The sequence below is a fragment of the Schistocerca gregaria genome, chromosome 9 (genome assembly GCF_023897955.1).
Source record: "Schistocerca gregaria isolate iqSchGreg1 chromosome 9, iqSchGreg1.2, whole genome shotgun sequence".
Taxonomy (NCBI): domain Eukaryota; kingdom Metazoa; phylum Arthropoda; class Insecta; order Orthoptera; family Acrididae; genus Schistocerca; species Schistocerca gregaria.
Window position 1 is genome coordinate 105,261,451 of NC_064928.1, and position 22,489 is coordinate 105,283,939.

At 43.0% G+C, this 22,489-nt stretch overlaps 1 protein-coding gene across 1 annotated transcript in view; it reads right to left on the reverse strand.

Annotated features, from left to right (window-relative positions):
• Window positions 1-13,629: 13,629 nt before the first annotated feature.
• Window positions 13,630-22,489, reverse strand: part of LOC126292097 (uncharacterized) — a 47,869-nt gene continuing 39,009 nt past the window's right edge. Inside the window, exon 5 of the mRNA XM_049985920.1 lies at window positions 13,630-15,285. Coding sequence (XP_049841877.1) covers window positions 15,057-15,285 — 229 coding nt within the window. The 3' untranslated portion in view covers window positions 13,630-15,056. The remainder of the gene's footprint in view (window positions 15,286-22,489) is intronic.

Consider the following 22,489-nt stretch of genomic DNA (forward strand, 5'->3'; position numbering starts at 1 on the left):
ACTCAGGTCTTTCAGTGCTCTGTCAGACTCTTCACTCAGTATCGTATTTCTAATTTCATCTTCATCTACCTCCTCTTCCATTTCCATAATATTGTCCCTAAGAACATCGCCCCTGTATAGTCCCTCTATATAGTTCTTCCACCTTTCTGCTTTCCCTTATTTGCTTAGAACTGGGTTTCCATCTGAGCTCTTGATATTCATGCAAGTGGTTCTCTTTTCTCCAAAAGCCTCTTAAATTTTCCTGTAGGCAGTATCTATCTTACCCCTGGTGAGATAAGCCTCTACATCCTTACATTTGTCCTCTAGCCATCCCTGCTTAGCCATTTTGCAATTCCTGTCGATCTTATTTTTGAGACGTTTGCATTCCTTTTTGCCTGCTTCATTTACTGCATTTTTGTATTTTCTCCTTTCATCAATTAAATTCAGCATTTCTTCTGTTACCCAAGGATTTCTACTAGCCCTCGTCTTTTTACCAACTTGATCCTCTGCAGCCTTCACTATTTCATTCCTCGAAGCTATCCATTCTTCCTCTTCTGTATTTCTTTTCCCCTTTCCTGTCAATTGTTCCCTTATGCTCTCCATGAAACTCTGAACAACCTCTGGTTTAGTCAGTTTATCCAGGTTACATCTCCTTAAATTCCCACGTTTTTGCAGTTTCTTCAGTTTTAATCTACAGTTCATAACCAATAGATTGTGGTCATAGTCCGCATCTGCCCCTGGAAATGTCTTACAATTTAAAATCTGGTTCCTAAATCTCTGTCTTACCATTATGTAATCTATCTTAAACCTTTTAGTATCTCCAGGGTTCTTCCATGTATACAATCTTCTCTCATGATTCTTGAACCAGGTGTTAGCTATGATTAAACTATGCTGTGTGCAAAATTCTACCAGACGGCTTCCTCTTTCATTTCTTCCCCCCAATCCATATTCACCTCTTACGTTTCCTTCTCTCCCTTTTCCTACTGATGAATTCCAGTCACCCATGACTATTAAATTTTCTTCTCCGTTCACTACCTGAATAATTTCTTTTATCTCCTCACACATTTCTACAATTTCTTCGTCATCTGCAGAGCTAGTTGGCATATAAACTTGTACTACTGTAGTAGGCGTGGGCTTCGTGTCTATCTTGGCCACAATAATGCGTTCACTATGCTGTTTGTAGTAGCTTACCTGCACTCCTATTTTTTTATTCATTTTTAAACCTACTCCTGCATTACCCCTATGTGATTTTGTGTTTATAACCCTGTAGTCACCTGACCAGAAGTCTTGTTCCTCCTGCCACCGAACTTCACTAATTCCCACCATTTCTAACTTTAACCTATCCATTTCCCTTTTTAAATTTTCTAACCTACCTGCCCGATTAATGGATCTGACATTCCACGCTCCGATCCGTAGAACGCCAGCTTGCTTTCTCCTGATAACGACATCCTCTTGACTAGTCCTCGCCCGAAGATCCGAATGGGGGACTATTTTACCTCCGGAATATTTTACCCAAGAGGACGCCATCATCATTTAATCATACAGTAGAGCTGCATGCCCTCGGAAAAAATTGCGGCTGTAGTTTTCCCTTGCTTTCAGCTGTTTGCAGTACCACATCGTGTTTCATTTGCTACATAATCCGGAGAACAATGAAGTATTGCAAAGCGTACGCAGAATATCAGTATCTTTTTACAGATTTTTCACTTACTGTAGTATTTGTCGTATGGTAGGTGATCTGAAAGGGAAAACATCTGACTACCTTCTCAAAGCTTACTATATCCTAATTGGCCACTGACTTGGAACCATTTTCTACAAGGTACAAGGCTTGTCCAGAAATTAAGTTCAGTCGCGAAATGGAAACTAGATGGAAAATCAGTAATGTTTTATTTGCGACAGTTGGCTCCATCTTCCAGCGACTTCTCTACATAGTCGGCGCTCCATCTAGGACATCTGTCGCACCTTTACACCAACTATCCAATACCTTTGTCATAGAAGGCAGCCGCCTGTTCTTACCGCCAATTCTCTACGCTCATCTATATCTCTTTGTTTGTGTGAAAAAATTGTCTTCATAGGCAGTAGCTAATGTGACCAGAGATGAAACACGAAGGGAGAACATTACGGGTTGTTGTGCGGGTGATCAAACTCTTCCCTTCGAAAACGCTGCAGGAGTATTTTCATTGCCCGTGGAGATTACGACCAAGAATTGTCACAAAGTAGGAACCGTATGACAGTTCTGTAACGTGGGCTGCATAACATCAGGCGAAATCTCTCACTAGGACTTCATAATTGGCGGGGGTCGCTATTTTCTACGCATCTTTATGTGCTCACCATGCGCTCAGAACTGAAAACAGCAAAGTGATGCAACCGACTGCGATGCTAGAGACACTGTCGAACACATATGTGCAAAACTGTATTTGATTTTCACAGTGGTTTCCATTTCTTGACCGATCGGAACTTACTCTCCGATTATCCCTCGTATTAAGCCAACTATCGGAACTTACTCTCCGAATATATTCGTTACATCATCAGTCCACCGTATTTTTAACATTCGTCTGTAGCACCACATCTCAAAGTATTTGATTCTCTTTTGTTCCAGTTTTCCCTCAGTCTATGTTTCACTACTATACATACAATGCTGTGCTCCAAACTTATATTCTCAGGAATTTCTTCCTGAAATGAAGGTCTATGATTGATACTTTCAGGCTTCTCTTGGCCAGGAATGCCCTTTTTTCCAGTGCTAGTCTGCTTTTTATGTCCTCTTGGTACTGTCCGCCACTGGTTATTTTGCTGCCTAGGTAGCAGAATTCTTTAACTTCATATACTTAGTGACCATCAATCCTGATGTTTAGTTGCTCGCTGTTCACATATCTGCTACTTCTCATTACTTTCGCTTTCTTCGATTTCTTGGCAGTCCACATTTCATACTCACTAAACTGTTCATTCCATTCAGTAGATCATGCAATACTTCTTCACTTTCACCCAGAACAGCAATGTCTTCACCAAACCTTATAACTGATATCCTTTCACCTTGAATTTTAAGTCCCCTCCTGAACCATTCCTTTTATTTCCATTATTGCTTCTTCGATGAACAGATTGAACAGTAGGGGTGAAAGACTACATCCCTGTCTTACACCCGTCGTTATCCGAGCACTTCGTTCTTGGTCGTCTACTCTTATTCTTCCCTCCTGGCCCTGAACATATTGTGTATTACCCGCCTCTCCCTGTAGCTTACCCCCATATTGCACCATTTGACATTGTCGAAAGCTTCTTCCAGGTGTCCTGTTTTTCCTCTGTCTTGTCTTCATTATCAACCGCAACATCAGAATTGCGTCTCTGGTGCCTTTACGTTTCCTAAACCCAAACTGATCGTCGTCTAAAAAATCCTCAATTTTCTTTTCCATTCTTCAATATATTATTCTTGTCAGCAACTTCAGTTCATGAACTGTTAGTCTGATTGTGCGATAATTCTCACACGTGTCAGCCCTGGCAGTCCTCAGAATGGTGTGGATGATATTTTTCCGAAAGTCAGATGTTATGTCGTCCGACCCATATATTCTACACACCAACGTGAACAGACGTTTCGTTGGCGCTTTCCCTGCCTCGGGCATGGATGTGGGTGATGTCCTTAGTTAGGTTTAAGCAGTTCTAAGTTCTAGGGGACTTATGACAACAGCAGTTAAGTCCCATAGTGCTCAGAGCCATTTGAACCAATGATTTTAGAAATTCCGATGGAATGTTACCTATTCCTTCTACCTTATGTGATCTGAAGCACTCCAAAGCACTCTTACATTCTGACTCGTATGCTGAATTCCTTATCTCTTTCAAATCAACTCCTGTTTCTTATTCTATCACATCAGACAAATCTTACCCCTCATAGAGGCCTTCAACGTACTCTTTCCACCTATCCGCTCTCTGCATTTAACAGTGGAGTTCTCGTTACACTTTTAATGCTACCACCCCTGCTTTTAATTTCACAGAAGTTTGTTTTGACTTTCCTATTTGCTGAGTCAGTCCCTCCGATAACCATTTATTTTTCGATTTCTTTACGTTTTTAATGCAGCCATTTCGTCTTAGTTTCCCTGGACTTGCCATTTATTTCATCCCTCAGCGACTTGTATTTCTATATACCTGAATTTCCCTGAACATTTTTGAACTTCTTTCCTCGATAAGCTGAAGTATTTCTTCTGTTACCCATATTTTTGTTTTAGAGTTACATTCTTTGTACCTATGTTTTTCTTCCCTGCTTCTGTGATTCCCCTTTTCAGAGATTTCCAATCGTATTCAACTGCCTACTGAGCTATTCCTCATTGCTGTATCTACAGCCTTAGAGAACTTCAAGCTTGTCTCGTCACTCCATAGCATTTCCGTATCCCACATCTTTCCATATTGATTCTTGCTGACTAAGCTCTTAAACTTCAGCCTAGTCTTCATCACTACTATATTGCGATCTGAGTCCATATCTGCTCCTGGGCCCTCGGAATAAATTATCTGATTTTATCATCTTTGCCTCACCATGATGTAATCTAACTGAAATCCTCCTGTATCGTCCTGCCTTTTGCAACTATAGCTCCTCTTGTGATTCTTGAACAGAGTATTCGCTGTTACGAGATGATATTTATTACAGAACTGAATTAATCTTTCCCTACTGTGTTCAAGAAAAGGCCGGGAGATACTCGAGGATTCAGTACATTGGCATGTACTCGTATATCTGAGATATTGTTGTTGGTGTCGGTCTGCTGTCGATTCTGATAAGAACAACCCTATCACTGAACTGTTAAAAAAAATGGTTCAAATGGCTCTGAGCGCTATGGGACTTAACTGCTGAGGTCATTAGTCCCCTAGAACTTAGAACTACTTAAGCCTAACTAACCTAAGGACATCACACACATCCATGCCCGAGGCAGGATTCGAACCTGCGACCGTAGCGCTAGAGCCTCTCGGTGGGCCTCGGCTCGTCGGCGGCCGCATGGTTCCGAACGATAGCCGGGGTCTAGGGACCGCATGGCTGAGAATTCCATGGTGATGCTGTGTCGATGAAGGAGACATGCTGGGAGTGCCAAAGATGGACTTCGTAGAACCTTAATGGCACACATTTCACAGTTTGTATAGAAATTAATAGTAGCCAGACAAATCATGATACCTCAAAATGAAACATGCACCTTATCATTATTTGCACGACGATGGTGTAATCAGATTTTCAATATCTTTATTAGTTTAAAGTTTAGTATCTGACGATAAATTATATAAGTAAATCCAGCAACGAATTTTGCAAAATCTAAACGGTTAATCCGAATTTGTCGATCGATATGTCTTTAGAAAGCTATTAGTGTAAACCTAAATTGCTATAAATTACAGGCGTGTAATGTCATTAGTACATGAGTTATTGGAGATCAAAGTGGCCGATTGTTATCGATCGCGTCAGGCCATACGAACTCCACAGTTACACGAAAAAAACGGTAGCAGCATGTTTATAAATATATTAAAAAACTAAAAATCCGCCTCGATTGCGAAGAAAGCACCTAGTGTTAACCCAGGTTTCGGCCTAGATAACTACACCTTCTTCAGAACAACAATAAAACCTACAAGTGTCTAAGAAGACCTTTGTCAATGATTAAAAGAACACCATAGCTACACATTCATAAACGAAAAAGTAAAGGAAACACAAACAGTACATATATATACAAACTCAAAACCACTACTTAATAGTGTACGTTCCACCTCACACCGGCCTGTGTGAGGTGGAGCGTACACTATTAAGTTAAGTAGTGGTTTTGACTTTGTATATATGTATTGTTTGTATTTCCTTTCGTATACGAATCAATAGCTATGGTGTTCTTTTAATCATTGACAAAGGTCTTCTTAGGCACTTGGGGGTTTTATTGTTGTTCTGAAGAAGGTGTAGTTATCTACGCCGAAACCTGGTTTAACACTAGGTGCTTTTTTTGCAAACGAGGCGGGTTTTTAGTTTTTTAATGTATTAACCAACGATTGCTGATGCGCTGCGATGTTGAAGGTTTATAAATACACTCCTGGAAATTGAAATAAGAACACCGTGAATTCATTGTCCCAGGAAGGGGAAACTTTATTGACACATTCCTGGGGTAAGATACATCACATGATCACACTGACAGAACCACACGCACATAGACACAGGCAACAGAGCATGCACAATGTCGGCACTAGTACAGTGTATATCCACCTTTCGCAGCAATGCAGGCTGCTATTCTCCCATGGAGACGATCGTAGAGATGCTGGATGTAGTCCTGTGGAACGGCTTGCCATGCCATTTCCACCTGGCGCCTCAGTTGGACCAGCGTTCGTGCTGGACGTGCAGACCGCGTGAGACGACGCTTCATCCAGTCCCAAACATGCTCAATGGGGGACAGATCCGGAGATCTTGCTGGCCAGGGTAGTTGACTTACACCTTGTAGAGCACGTTGGGTGGCACGGGATACATGCGGACGTGCATTGTCCTGTTGGAACAGCAAGTTCCCTTGCCGGTCTAGGAATGGTAGAACGATGGGTTCGATGACGGTTTGGATGTGCCGTGCACTATTCAGTGTCCCCTCGACGATCACCAGAGGTGTATGGCCAGTGTAGGAGATCGCTCCCCACACCATGATGCCGGGTGTTGGCCCTGTGTGACGGTTGCGAATGGTCCTCGCCGATACCCCAGGAGCAACAGTGTCCCTAATTTGCTGGGAAGTGGCGGTGAGGTCCCCTACGGCACTGCGTAGGATCCTACGGTCTTGGCGTGCATCCGTGTGTCGCTGCGGTCCGGTCCCAGGTCGACGGGCACGTGCACCTTCCGACGACCACTGGCGACAACATCGATGTACTGTGGAGACCTCACGCCCCACGTGTTGAACAATTCGGCGGTACGTCCACCCGGCCTCCCGCATGCCCACTATACGCCCTCGCTCAAAGTCCGTCAACTGCACATTCGGTTCTCGTCCACGCTGTCGCGGCATGCTACCAGTGTTAAAGACTGCGATGGAGCTCCGTATGCCACGGCAAACTGGCTGACACTGACGGCGGCAGCGCACAAATGCTGCGTAGCTAGCGCTATTCGATGGCCAACACCGCGGTTCCTGCTGTGTCCGGTGTGCCGTGCGTGTGATCATTGCTTGTACAGCCCTCTCGCAGTGTCCGGAGCAAGTATGGTGGGTCTGACACACCGGTGTCAATGTGTTCTTTTTTCCATTTCCAGGAGTGTATATTTATACGGCTATGTATTTGTTTATATCTGATATATATACTATTCACGAAGAAATTAGTTAAATATTTACTGTGTTTTAGAAAGCACAGAGACATTAGGCTACTGGTCTACATTTTGTTGCTGTTCCTTTGATATATGTTTATTTGATTTGTTTATGTATTTAATATTGTGTTAGAGCGTGTTTATGGTCAAGCCGTAGGAATATTTATTTAATTTCAAGTTATTTAAATGTAAGTCCAGTATTTAGAATGTGTATCAGTATCTTTTTGTGTGTGTGTTGGCCTGCAGACATGACGAGAGCGCCATCGAGAATCACAGTGTTCGGTACTGAGGGAGGCAGGACGCCACAGCGCGACGATCGCACGGTTGCGGGAAAGAGTTGGAGAGTGGAGCTGTTTGCGCGTGGTCGCTAGAAATAGAAATACTTCGGAGTGCTGACTTGTGGACTTGTGAGATTTCCGTGCTTTCTACAATGAAGACATCGTATGAATTTAGAAGTGAATATCTCGCGAGCTATGTTGTCGTTCATAACTAATTACCTGCAGTAGGAATCTATTGTTTCTCTGTTATTCAACTTATATTTAATTTAATTGTTAGACCATCAACACCAATAAGCGTTTTTCAGAAATATGCGGCGTTCTCAAATCACTTCTGCTATCGTGCTCATCATTTAAAGTCGTTAAAACAGTACGTGCAGATTTTATTTAATTGCAGTCTTTCATTTATAAATGTGTATGTCAACTTCGACCATTCGATTCATGTGCATATAGGGTGAAAAGTATTTAATCCGACAAACTCTGGAAGGTTGTAGGAGACATCAAAACAAATACATTTCCCTAATGTCATTTTTTCCTATGAGGATTATTTAAACCGGTTTATCCCGTATTACGATCTTCAGTTGTTAGACGGCGTATTACGGTCTTCAGTTGTAGGCAACTGCTGTCCACCAGTGTAGTAGTGCATTGTCTCTGTTTACTAATGGAGCGATACACCTGGAGTGAGTGCATTGATATGGTTGGTGCATACTACGTAGCGCACCACAACGGACGAGCTGCACAGCGGGTTTATCAACAACAATATCCTAATCGCCGTATCCAGCATCATACGACCTTTGCTGCTGTGTACCAACGTCTGCGTGAGACCGGGTCATTCAGCAGGTTACCTGGACAGGGACGCCGTCGCACGGTGAGAACGCTGTAATTTGAGGAAGCTGTCTTGCAGCATGTGGAGCTGGATCCTTCAGTCAGCACTCGTGCAATTGCACGTAACATGGGGACGAATCAGACGAATGTAAGAACAGTCCTTCGAGAGCAATTGTTACGTCCATTTCACTTACAGTGTATTCACAACGTGGAACCAGTTGATTATCCACCCAGAAAACAGTTTTCACAGTGGTACCTGGAACACTGTGAAATGCGTCCTACATTTCCATCCTCTGTGCTGTTTACCCATGAAGCAACGTTAGGGCGTGATGGAGTCTTCAACATGCACAAGTCGCTTGTTTGGAGTGGAGATAGCCCACACGCCACAGTTACTACAGCTCATCAAGTGCAGTTCTTCGTGTGTGGTTCGGTGTTATTAGGGACTGTTTAATTGGGCCGTATCTGCTACCTCTAAACATTCATGGTGGTGTCTGTTTGTTCTATATCGTGTCTCCCTACCACTTTCGCGCAACGACGCTCTGAGTGTGTTTTTTAGGGAATTAACTAGTTTGAACCTGGGACCTGTTGCTGGTAAGGAGACGCCAGACCACACATGACATGTAGAATTCAGAAGAGTTCAGTGAGACTAGCGATGATATAATCAAATGCTTAATGATCTCAGCGTCAGCTCCACTGCACTCCCTGTAAAAGAATCTTAATACTAACTAAATTTAGTGGAAGGGGTTCAAGGCTTTCCTATTTTTAGTTAGCTGGTAAAATAACGTCGAAAAGCAGTTAAGTTTACTATTGGAAATTTATTCTAATCACAAAACATCGTTTATAAATTGCACTATTGATAAAAGGAAATGTTTTAATACAGGATAGTAAAAACCAACTACGTTCAACAAAAATGTGAACGAATATTCCCTGAATGGGTTTCCAAGTTCTACAATCAATCGAAGGATGACCTATGCCATATCACATCTATAATCTAGGTATAATTAAGTTTCACAAAAGAGAAAACTATCAAAATGGTCTACAGTCAATTACCTTTAATTACTTTTCTAACCTGTCGTAAATTACAGTGGCTGATGTGGCTTCTCTATAACTATATAACAGAGAAATCATCGCGTTTCAGATCTTTACTTCAAGTGGCAAATGTGAACACCATGAGTTTTGATGAACGATCGACACTAGTATTACGCAAAAAGGGGGTGTAAGAGATGAGACTTCTGCAGTTCTGAGTGAAGCCTTATGCGCTCAAAAATGCGGCATCACGTGCGTTCATTACCTTGTCGGTGTTTAGGCAGCGACAGGGCAACAGCGGCCGGCGCAGCAGCCATCCAGCTCGCCGTCTCGGCACTAACCCTACTCTTCTCCTTACTACAATTTACCGAAGTTAGTTTAAAAAAACTATCTGGCTATGTTTTCATCTGACCAATGAGGGTCTCAATGTTAACCTTAAGCTCCGCCTACAAAAATTCTGTCTATCCAATGAGAAACGTTATACTTTTGGTGGTGGGGCAATGTTTTTAAAGTTTGCAACGTAACAGAGACGCTAAAAAGTCTCACGCTAAAACCTGCAGCTAGTGTTGTCCTTTTAGCGTTATCGTAAGATCTATTCTGTTCTTCTGGAGGGCTCTATCTTTTAACATGGGCTTGGGGGTGGTCCTTGACGTACCTGAGACGCGAAAAAGGCTCACGCCAAAACGTTCGGGTGGTAGTGGCTCTTTTTGTGTTATCGTAAGATCTATACTGTTCTTCTGGAGGGCTCTAGCTTTTAGGCTTTTAACATGGGCTGGGAGGTGGTCCTTTACGTAACAGAGACGCGAAAAAGCCACGCTAAAACGTGCGGGTTGTGTAGTCGTACAGGTAGGCTGGCGGCGTGGGTGTCCAGCCCCTCCCTTATCGTAGGGCCTTCTAGCTTAACACGGTTCTGCTCTCGGCTTCTGTTCTCGTTTCTCCTCTCGGAACTGCGTCTGCCTCACGGTGGGAAGGTACGACATGCATTTAGGCATTCTTGTGTTAGTCTGTGGCATTCCATTTGCTCACTCGTTACTTGTATTACTTATGTTAATTTAATGTCACGATTTATTCGGAGCTAAGTGACATACTACTGGATTTGCTTATCATGTCAGGGTTTTCATGGAAGGTGTTGGATTTGCCTGACACCTTACATACCTAAGCCATTAAATAGCATGCACTATTACAATTTTCTCGCCAGTGCGTTGCCAGAATTGCTGGAAGACGTGTCGCTCCCTACAAGACAACGCATATGGTTCCAACGTGACGGGACGTCGGCACATTTCAGCCGTCGATTCCTGGATCGACAGTAGCGAGAAACGTGGATTGGCAGAGGTGGTCCTGTACCATGGCCTGCTCGATCCCCAGATATTTCCCCTCTGGATTTGTTTGTGTGGGGAGAGATGCGCAACCTTGTTTACGTAACTGTTGTTGCATCAGAAGAGGATCTGATTGCCCGAATAGTAGCAACAGCAGGTGCAATTCAGGATACTCTTGGGGTTTTTTTCCGTGTCAGACAGAACATGATCCGACGTTGTAACCTTTGTTTACGTGTCAATGGAGGCATTTTTGGAAATGTACTGTAATGAATTTGGGTTGTGTTAATGTGTTGTCTCTTAGTCATAAAGAGATGAAAAAGTGTTTGTTAGTTTAATTAAGTTGCCGCCAGAGAAATCTTCCTCTACCGGTTTAAATACTCCTCATAGGAAAAAATTACATTAGGTAGAAATATTTGTTTTGATGCCCCCTACAACCTCCCAGAGTTTGTCGGTTTAAATATTTTTCACCCGGTATACATATTGTATTCTGTAGACTCAGCAGTATTTGTCTTGTAACACGGCAACTACGTATCCCAGCCCCTAGACAACGAAACCAGCCAAAACCTTTAATATTTCAACTCTGAGTCAGAGGGTGCGTAGTTGAGGTCCACACCATATGATACCTTATTTTCGTATTTGAAAGCCCGCACACTCATCGCTCAGTGCCGAGAGAACCAAACTGTTGGCATCCTCCACGGTTCTTACATGTTCGTCTCAAGAGTCTCCATTTACAAGATCCATTGGCACTAACTGCTGCCGTCAGCAGGTTAAATGTCATCGTCCAGAAGGAGCAGACACAATGAACCTCGAGTACGGTTGCCAGCTACAGCAGAAGACGGTTTGTGGAGCTGTCCTGAGACATCATTTTCAATACAGTAGCAACAGAGACCACAGTAACCGCAAATAGCCACGGCTTTTTCTTCGAAGTTCGATTATATTTACATCAACCTCTAATCTACAATTGAATCACGTCTGTAATTCTGGAAAGACAAAGAGGCAGCACATCCTGTTCTGCAAAGTGTAGCTCGTAAACATCTGTGAAGAGTGGCTTCCTCTGTTCTTTCTAAAAGAACGTTTTCTACAGCACGGGATAGAGCAACAGTTTGTCGTTCGACTGGAAAGATATTTCCTTAAATTTTCTGGAATCTGCCCCACAGCCTCAACAAAATTTTAGTGAGGCTGGTTGATCCATACTTACTACGGATGAACTTGCGGGCCCTCCCATAATTAGTAGTTCAAACGGAATAATTTAAAACACTGCCCGATGGCTTAATACTCTTAATTCCCTCAGTTTACTTCCCTGAAAATTTCGAAGGCTTATAGGCATATTCACTAAAGTATCTGTGTTAAATACAACGATATTAATTACCTTTACTAACAAACGTTAAAAAGTTATACATTTCTGCTCAAAATAATAAAAGAGGTAGCTAATTGCGAATTTCATGAAACACAGCAACCGTTGTTGTGTCAGAACGATAAATGTGTGCCATAGCATAGCTTCATTTTTTGTAGAACAGATCTTTTTTATCATTTAACAAAATAGTTTTGCCGAATGCTTTACTGAACTAAAAATAAGACGCACAAAACACTTGATCGAATGATTGATTATTCCAATGCAATTAATCGAGATGATTAATCGGTTCAGTCAAATAATCGAAGAGGAGTATTCCTCATAATGGTCCAACCCTACCCACCAAATTATTAGCTCGTCTCTCTCGACAGGCGATTGCTTTGGCCGTCCAGCCCCTGTTGTTGCACAGTAAAGGCAACCGTGATGCAAGAACGTAGTTTGGGTTGCCTAAGCGACAGGGATTCAGAGCAGATGCGTCCTCGCTTGGGAAGAACGCTCGCGGCAGGAGCGTTCCTGCAAGGCGAGTATCTTGGTACAGACAGGATAATACGTGCACTTCTAAACACTTTTTCATGACAGCAACTACATCAAAACTGTATCTGCGAGAGACCTAAAGAGGTTAGTTCAACGTAAATATGTCAAATCGTCTCACATCTTCGATGTACTGGTACTTCAGTTAATCCTATATAAATAGTTCATTATACTGATACTGCGTATGCAACTAGTAAATTTTTTTTTGTTACGACACACGTTCCGTTATAATCAGTTAAACGATAGAAAATGATGGAATTTCTTCCTCAGTTTGTTGCTTTTAATGTGACTGTGATGCCTGCATTCACGTATCGTTAGAATTTCACCCTTTTACTATGGAGCTGTAAAAAAATGAAAGACACTATTAGATTATAGTCGCTGAACGATGACACACAGCAAGGCTCACAACCCAGTGTACTGGTTAGGTAACAATTTTTGACGGTCAACAACACAGACCATCAGCAGCCGCAAAGCGGAAGAGAGGGAGGGTGAAAGATTGCTTGAGATTGAACTGCATGCCTATATATGTGATATACTATATGTATTGCCAGGAGCGAGTGATGTTGCTCACTCTGGATCTACGTACTTCAAGTTCACTTTTCCAGGCATAATCTGCACAGATTTTTGCTGAGAATCCAAAGGTTTGCCCCGATAAACAAGTATCAAATGATCAATAATAAAATTATTTAAGCACGCAATGGATAGGCGAATGTTGATCTCCATCATTAATTACAGGCGTGCGAAGATCTGTGAAGGGAAGGCTCCCTCTGAGCTGCCATAGCGTACGGATCTCCTTGCCGGCACGTTCACAGGAGCTCAGTCCGTCAGTTCACCTGATGATGGCGACATGTATGATCGCCGAAATATTGTGCCCGTTGGACGCTGTAGACCGGCAGTACACCCGTGGATATTTTGATTATCAAATACGCCGGGAGAAAGAATCACAGAGAAATAAAAGTTTTGGTCAATGTTCAGATGTGCATGATAGAGATACAGTATCAGACAGGATTATATACAGCAGAAATAAAATTAGTCTGAAGGTTTTGACTTAGTAAAGTACCGCAGTTTGTAGTGATAAGTAAGTTTATTTACTATATAAAATACTACAAAAGTAGTTTCATTTCTTTTAGACTCACATTAATTAACAGAACTAAAATATTTTGTAGTAGCTGTTTGTGTAAATACAGCTGAGTTGTAAAATTATGTCATCTGCCAAAGGCATTGCAACATTTACTCACTGAAACTGTTACACAGACACAATTATCACTTTTTCAGATGAGTAGAATATTGAACACAGGTCCAGTGGTAACTTATTACCAGAGAAGACTTGTTTTTTACATATCGTCTTTTTTTACATAATATTCCAGATAGATATAGAAGATGGATACATTAATGTTATAAAGACAATATACAGAGGACACGATGTAGAGTTGGAACACCATTGGGGAACTCTGAATACTTCTAAATAAGACAAGCACCTAAGCAAGGAAGTATTCTATCTCCTGCACTTTTTAATGTTGTGATGGAGGGAATGAATAGGGCAGTTAAAGCTATAGTAAAAGAAAAAGACAAAAAGATGATTTTTGCAGATGATATGGTAATATGGGGTGATAAAGAGGTAGATTTACAGTTACAGCTTGGTGCGTGGAAGCAAATAATGAAAAGGTATGGATTAAAAATAAAGATAAGAGTGAAGTAATGGTATTTGGAAGAAAGAAAAGGATCAATGGAAATGTTACCTTGAATGGAGAACCCCTCAAAGTGGTAGAAAGTTTCACTTATTTAGAGAGTTAAATGTCTAGGGATGGAAGAATAATAGGAGGTTACAGAAGGGAGGTAATTTCTACCAAACAATAAAACACCTGATTTGGCATAAAGAAGTTCCAGAAAGAGCAAAACTCCTTATGTATAAGAATTATTACGTCCCTATTGTCACCTATGGTGGAGAAACATGGACAATGACAGAAAGGGACTCTAGCAGACTGCAAGCAGGGGAAATGAAATTTCTCAGAGCAGTTAAGGGAAAAAACAAGAATGGACAGAGTAAGGAATGTAGAGATTAGAAAGGACCTCAAACAAGAAAGTATGAGAGAAGAAATTGAAAGAAAGAGATTAAGATGGTATGGGCATGTTAAGAGGATGCATGGGCAGAGACTCCCCAAAATTACGGAAGAACTAAAGATGGATGGGAAAAGACCTTGAGGGCGCCCAAGAACACGGTGGAACACGGGAGTGAGAATATCTGTGGAAAGGAGAGGTGTGACCTGGGAGCAAGTGGAGGAAGAAAAGTGGTGAGAGGACAGATCCAGATGGAGAGGACTCATCAGCACCCAGATCCTGCAGTAGCTGGAGTGGGATTCGGATATAGATAGATAGATAGATAGATAGATAGATAGAATATTCCAGCAGGAATATTCAAGTGTGAGAGCGGTAGCTTTCCATCCTCGCCTCTGCTCCCTGCAGAGTCCAAGTAAATGTGTTGCTCATCTGAGCTATAGGTGAAACAGCATTGCTGAGACCACACCCAGGTAGCAGGTCAGACAAGCCACAGAGACTGCGTGCGGCAGCAGCATCGTCGCTGAAGAGACGCATGGGACACCGCACTTGGTTCCTGTGAAGAACGAGTGGATGGCCTCGCTTATGGCTCCCTGCGGCGCTTCGCACAGTTCTGACGGCCGAGTCGCCTTCACGTTGCAGGCAGAAGCTGCAACCGCTATCTGGCTGTAAAACAGGTCAAAAACATTAACCCAATTTCAAATGCCAAGAGACGTATCGTTGCAAAATAACGACATTCATTTATTTTATGGAAAGGCCTTCCAAATTGAAAGCACTATAATGATCACTGACGTCTCTTGTTTTTCTAACCCACCAGCTTAGCCGACAGACTGAAACACTTTTTAGTGAAATACAGCTACATAGAGGCAAGGATCCCTGAAAAATACATCATGAATGTCAAAGAACTTTACAATAACTTGATGAAAGACAAACCCAGAAACGGCGTAGAACAAAAGTATCCTCGTTACAACTAGGAAACAATATGGCAAAATATTCACTGCCGGAACCTGCCAACCTATGCCAGATCGACCTGGTAATATGCTGTAAACAGTAAAATTACGACGAACTCTAAATTTCACTCTATTCGATAGGCCGAGTCACCGCTGCGTACATTATGTAATATACCCGATACCGAAGAGCATAGATTGTTGTGTGACAAGGTAAAAGACATATGGGTCTACATAAGACAAGAGACAGCGTGCGTCAGCAGAACTACGCCCAACGCCGTTACGCCTGTTGAATTTTTAAACCCTGACAGTATACCTTACCCTAAAACAAACCGAAACGCAATCAGCTGGATGAAAGGCCAAACGATGCATTACATCCTAACAAAATAGTCAAGCAATAGGGAGGACTTTTGGGTATACCTTACAACTGAGCACCAAAAGTTGATGTGTACTAAAAAATACAAAGAAAACTACGCAAATGTTTTAATTACATCAATACTGTAACCAATAGAAGTGCGTAATTTACATGAAGCATTTCGTATATTAGACGAATGCTTTGTGGTACAAAGTTGTACTTCACGTAGCAAGAGGAGGATATCCAACAGCAAGTAATCAGAGAAGATCATAAATATAAACCAGTTAAGCCTATATGTATATATTACTTTGTTTTGAGGGAAGCATACGACACAGTAATGAAACTGGTATTTACCCTTTATTTAGTTTCTTTCTGTCATTCCTTCTTTTCACATGAAGACATATTTATGTTATTTATGTGTAAAATCAAGCAGCAGAAGCCTACTTTAATTCATTACCTTTCTGAAGAAGAGAATTTTACTGATCAGCAATAATGAGTGCTTCTTTCCGTTTTTCCACGCACGGAGAAAGAAAGTTATAGATGCAGCTGCGTTTTCATAACAAATATGTGTATGCCTTCTCAATGGAATTTACATTTATTTTTATTCAAGCCATGTTGCAAAGAAAGGCATACTTCGTTTTTCGTTCAGAAGAAGCATGTTTCCACACCATCAAGTTACATTCCCTCTTTAAAGGCGGAGAATACGGGCCGAGAAGGCAAAAAATTGACGAGCGTAAAGGACGGGTGGAAGGGGGAGGAAGGAGACCCGACAAAAAAAAAAAAAGCGCTAACACGCTGCTTCCTGAACTCGGATCGAATCCACCCGGCGGATCAACGACGAGAGCCGATGTGCCGGCCAGCCTGGATGTGGTTTTTAGGCGGTTTTCCACATCCTGCTAGGTGAATACTGGGCTGGTCCTAACGTTCCGCCTCAGTTACACGCGTCGTGGACATTTGAAACACGTTCGCCCTATTCCATGGGTTACACTAGTAGCGGACAGTTGGGGTACACTGATTCTGTCCTGGGGGGCATGTGGTGGCGGCCATACCTAACAGTAACACTGCCAAATCCGTTGTAACCACACCGACCCTGCAATCGCTGCGGGACTATGGCGTCAGCGAAGGAAGGAAAGAAAGAAACAAATTACTAACTTTCTCCTAAAGGCAGTGTCATACCTTATGACTGGTCTGAAATTACAGTGATGTAGAATTTTATCTGTGCTCATATGTGTGGTACTGGATAATATTTGCACTTCAAATGCAAAGTTACCTAATTTTGTTGGTAGGCTTCACAACACATATTACAGTTTAAATCAGTCAAATAATTATCCGTCTTGATCGCTACTCTTTGCATAGAACAAAAGGAAGACATAGAACATTTAGGACCTTAAGACCCTGTACCTTGTCAATTCATCTGTATACTCTTACCATGAATAGAGCAGCTTAGTGAGGCCCCCTACCTTCTACAATAATCTGCTGTCTTTGGATGGCGTTAAGAGCAATTGTACTTAACTAAAATTCAAGTTAACGTCTACAAAACAAGCATGTAGCAACAAAAAAGATTACATTGTGGACTCGTTTTGCAAAGACTAACAAAGCTAGACAAAGTGTTTCACATCACTTTGTTGAAGCGTAGTAAACCTTACCGACATTGCCACGACAAAACAGAAAATTGTTTGAAAATCAAAGGGTTTCAGGTTAAAATAACTGCTCAAATAGATTTCAAACTAATGAAGACTACTATCGCAGAAGTCAAAAGCGCATGTAATGTGGCTAAGTTTTATAGGTGTCAACAAGAAGACATAAAAGGGTGATATTCAGTAAAAAAAATCAAATATTAATCGGGAACAACACAGGTGTTCAATAAAACAGACAAATAAGAGCAATTTCATCATATGTATGAGGACGGCTATGTACAAAGAACCAACGAAATTTTTCAATAATAATGTCATGGATGTTTAAGAAAATGTAGTCATCAAATTTTACGACATTAAACAGAAAGTTTCCAGGAGTAATTTCTTGTTCTGTGGCTATAGATATAAAAAGATATTGATCAAAATGAATGCAGTTATTCCAGAACTAAGAGCACAAGATAAACTACACTCCTGGAAATTGAAATAAGAACACCGTGAATTCATTGTCCCAGGAAGGGGAAACTTTATTGACACATTCCTGAAGTCAGACACATCACATGATCACACTGACAGAACCACAGGCACATAAACACAGGCAACAGAGCATGCACAATGTCGGCACAAGTACAGTGTATATCCACCTTTCGCAGCAATGCAGGCTGCTATTCTCCCATGGAGACGATAGTAGAGATGCTGGATGTAGTCCTGTGGAACGGCTTGCATTGCCATTTCCACCTGGCGCCTCAGTTGGACCAGCGTTCGTGCTGGACGTGCAGACCGCGTGAGACGACGCTTCATCCAGTCCCAAACATGCTCAATGGGGGACAGATCCGGAGATCTTGCTGGCCAGGGTAGTTGACTTATACCTTCTAGAGCACGTTGGGTGGCACGGGATACATGCGGACGTGCATTGTCCTGTTGGAACAGCAAGTTCCCTTGCCGGTCTAGGAATGGTAGAACGATGGGTTCGATGACGGTTTGGATGTACCGTGCACTATTCAGTGTCCCCTCGACGATCACTAGAGGTGTACGGCCAGTGTAGGAGATCGCTCCCCACACCATGATGCCGGGTGTTGGCCCTGTGTGCCTCGGTCGTATGCAGTCCTGATTGTGGCGCTCACCTGCACGCCGCCAAACACGCATACGACTATCATTGGCACCAAGGCAGATGCGACTCTTATCGCTGAAGACGACACGTCTCAATTCGTCCCTCCATTCACGCCTGTCGCGACACCACTGGAGGCGGGCTGCACGATGTTGGGGCGTGTGCGGAAGACGGCCTAACGGTGTGCGGGACCGTAGCCCAGCTTCATGGAGACGGTTGCGAATGGTCCTCGCCGATACCCCAGGAGCAACAGTGTCCCTAATTTGCTGGGAAGTGGCGGTGCGGTCCCCTACGGCACTGCGTAGGATCCTACGGTCTTGGCGTGCATCCGTGTGTCGCTGCGGTCCGGTCCCAGGTCGACGGGCACGTGCACCTTCCGACGACCACTGGCGACAACATCGATGTACTGTGGAGACCTCACGCCCCACGTGTTGAGCAATTCGGCGGTAAGTCCACCCGGCCTCCCGCATGCCCACTATACGCCCTCGCTCAAAGTCCGTCAACTGCACATACGGTTCACGTCCACGCTGTTGCGGCATGCTACCAGTGTTAAAGACTGCGATGGAGTGTATATATAAATAATATTCTTATTCAGCCAATAAGTAACAATATGTCATGTCTTAATTATAAAATTCATTGGAGATGTAATAAGAGAATTCGTTTCATACTTTTGAAAGACCATTTAATGTGAAAAGTAATTACCAATTCGCCGACTTGGTCAAATATACTGAGATTCCAGAAGGTACAACTCTTGATTCCTTTGATACAGAAAACTTACATATAAACATACCAATCAGTGAAATCTTGAAGGTGTAAAGGAAACGGTTAGTTGCAGTGAGTTCCTTGAGCTCATGGAAACTTTAAAATTGTGATTTTTAACTATTTCACATTTAATGACAAAATATTTTATCAAGAAAAACGGTTAGCCATAAGAAATAGTTTATCAGGAACTTTGGCTGATATTTTTATTAATGAAGTAGAGAACGGCTTTTTTGATTCAGATCCGCAAGTATTTGACTGAATTATCTGTTATACAACGACGTCATACTGGTCTACAAAAGTCATCGGGATAACGTCTGCATTGTAGCCGAATAAAATGAGTGCAATGCATACAAAATTGAGTATATAGTGGAGTTCGAGAAAGAGAATAGCATGTTTCATTAAATGTCTCTGTGACCAAAAATATATGGTAGATGTTTGCTTGTGATGTTCAGGAAACCGACTAGCACCTATATAATTACAAGCATTAACTCGAGCCACTCAAATAGTATAAATGGGCCTATTTTGGATCAGCGACCCACACATTTCTTAAGCTTCCACATGAAAATGACGACATTGAGAAACAGTTGAGTATAATGAGACATGTCATGTGGGCCAACGCATAAGAAGTGAATGATGTGAAAAAAAATGCAACAAGCTGAAAGAACAAAAGGGAACTAATGACTGTAAAAAGGGTGGTCGCGGTAATAAATACGTAGCAGTGGCGTACTACATTGGGGAACACTACGAACGAATCGTGCATAGGGTTAAAAAAGCTAAAATGAACATGGGCTTTAACATCAAAAGAACCTTTGGAGTAAGACTACGGCACAGAATAGGCGAGAAACGTAATATATTCGTGGATTCTGGAGTTTATAAAATAAACTGCCTGGAGGATGATAAATTGTGTGTTGTCCAAATGGGAAGATACTTCGCTATTAGATTAGGGAGCACTCATGTTATAGATAGAAGAGTGCTATCGGTAATCATATGAAGACAGATATACGTAAAAATATATCATATACAAGATAATTTTGAAATTTTATGAAGGCTCCTACAACTATTAGTGTAAATTGAAGTCTTCGTTCAGAGCATAAGAAAATCACACCGCCTAACGACCAAAATTAGTTTTCTTTAAACTGGCTCTTTGACATCGTCTAAGACTTATTTACGTAGCAGTGCTGCGAAGCAGACGTGTGAGCATTTGTGGCAGGCCATGGCAGGTATGACCACATTTTGCAGTGTCAGCACAAGTAAACACAAGAGACGCGAGATGGTGACGATACCTAAATCGACAGCTCCTATGTTAATAGGTTGATGCTTTTTTTCCTTTATTGTAATTTTCATACCTATACAGATACATAGGTAGGCTGGCAGCAGCATCGTACGCTGCTCTTCAGCCTTCCATTTTCCAATGATAAAAAACAGTAAGAAGATACATAATAGTTAGACGGGTAAAAAAAACAGTAGACATACAAAAATACAAAACACGAAGCCGCTCACACTCGATGAAAATTACACTGAAACACTTTGGCACGGCGCACAAACACTGATGATTCGAGGGCACAGGTGAACGTAGCAGTGTGACGGTGAACACTAACAGAAACACGACAGCACACACACGAGAAACTGATGGCGATGATCTCAGGCGCGCGAATGTCCACATAACGTGTGCGAGTCCAGGGACCTGCCAAGGGGGGAAGAGGGGTGAGGGGGAGGGAGAGGGGAGAGCAGAGACGCCAATGGCATAAGAGATGGGAGGAGAAGTAGAGGGACAGGGGTAGGGGAAGCCCAGGGGAGGAGTCGAGAGAGAGGGAGGGAAGGGGGAGAGAAAGGAGAGAGGGTGTCCAAAGGAAACAAACACAGGAAGAGGGAGGGAGGATCAAAGTTGGTAGGAGGGGTAGATGGAAGGGAGGAGGGCATCGTCAGGGAGGGGGAGCTGGCGGAAGTCACCTTGGGAGAGGGTGTGGAGAGATGGAGAGCAGGTGGGATGTGGAAGTACAGGTCTGGCAGCGGACGGGGGCAGGAGTGGATGGAAGAGACCAGCGGGTGAAAAGGATCGAGTTTGTGGGAGGTGTAGAGGATCCATATCTGTTCGAGGAAAAGGGAAAGGGAATTAGGTCGTACAGGATCCGCATGGGGGAGGGGAGACAGATGCGATAGGCGAGGTTAAGAGCATGGCGTTCCAGGATCTGAAGGGATTTGTAAAAGGTAGGGGGAGCGGTGATCCAGGCAGTGTGGGCGTAGCAAAGGATAGAGCTAATGAGGGATTTATAGGTATGGAGGATGGTAGAGAGGTCCAGACCCCAAGTTCGGCCAGAGAGGAGTTTGATGAGACAGAGGCAGGAGCATACCTTGGCTTGGATCGTCCAGAGGTGGGGGTCCAGGAGAGGCGACGCTCAAGGGTGACGCCAAGGTACTTAAGGGTGGGGGTGAGACCAATAGGACAGCCATAGATGGTGATGTAGAAGTCGAGGAGGTGGAAGGAAGGAGTCGTTTTGCCTACTATGATCGCCTGGGATTTGGCAGGACTGACCTTAAGCAACCACTGGTTGCACCAAGTGGTGAACCGGTCAAGATGGGATTGGAGAAGGTGGGGGGAGCGCTGCAGGGTGGGGGCAAGGGCAAGAAAGGCAGTGGCATCGGCGTACTGGAGAAGGTGAATGGGGGGGGGGGGGGGGGTGAAGGCGGCGGCATGTCCACTGTATACAAAAGGTACAGAAGAGGGGAGAGATCGTAACCCTGGGGCACACCGGCAGAGGGGAAAAAGGTGTAGGAATCCATATTGTGGATGGTGATGTAGGAAGGACGGTGGGAAAGAAAGGAGCCGATCAGACGGATGTAGTTAATAGGAAGGGCGAAGGTTTGGAGCTTGAAGAGGAGACCGGAATGCCACACGCGGTCATAGGCTCGTTGAAGGTCAAGGGAGAGGAAGATAGCGGAACGACGGGAATTAAGCTGTTCGGAGAGGAGATGAGTGAGGTGAAGAAGAAGGTCATCGGAAGAGAAGGATGGCCGAAAGCCACACTGGGTAATGTGTTGTTGCCCACGTCACTACTTTTTATATGCT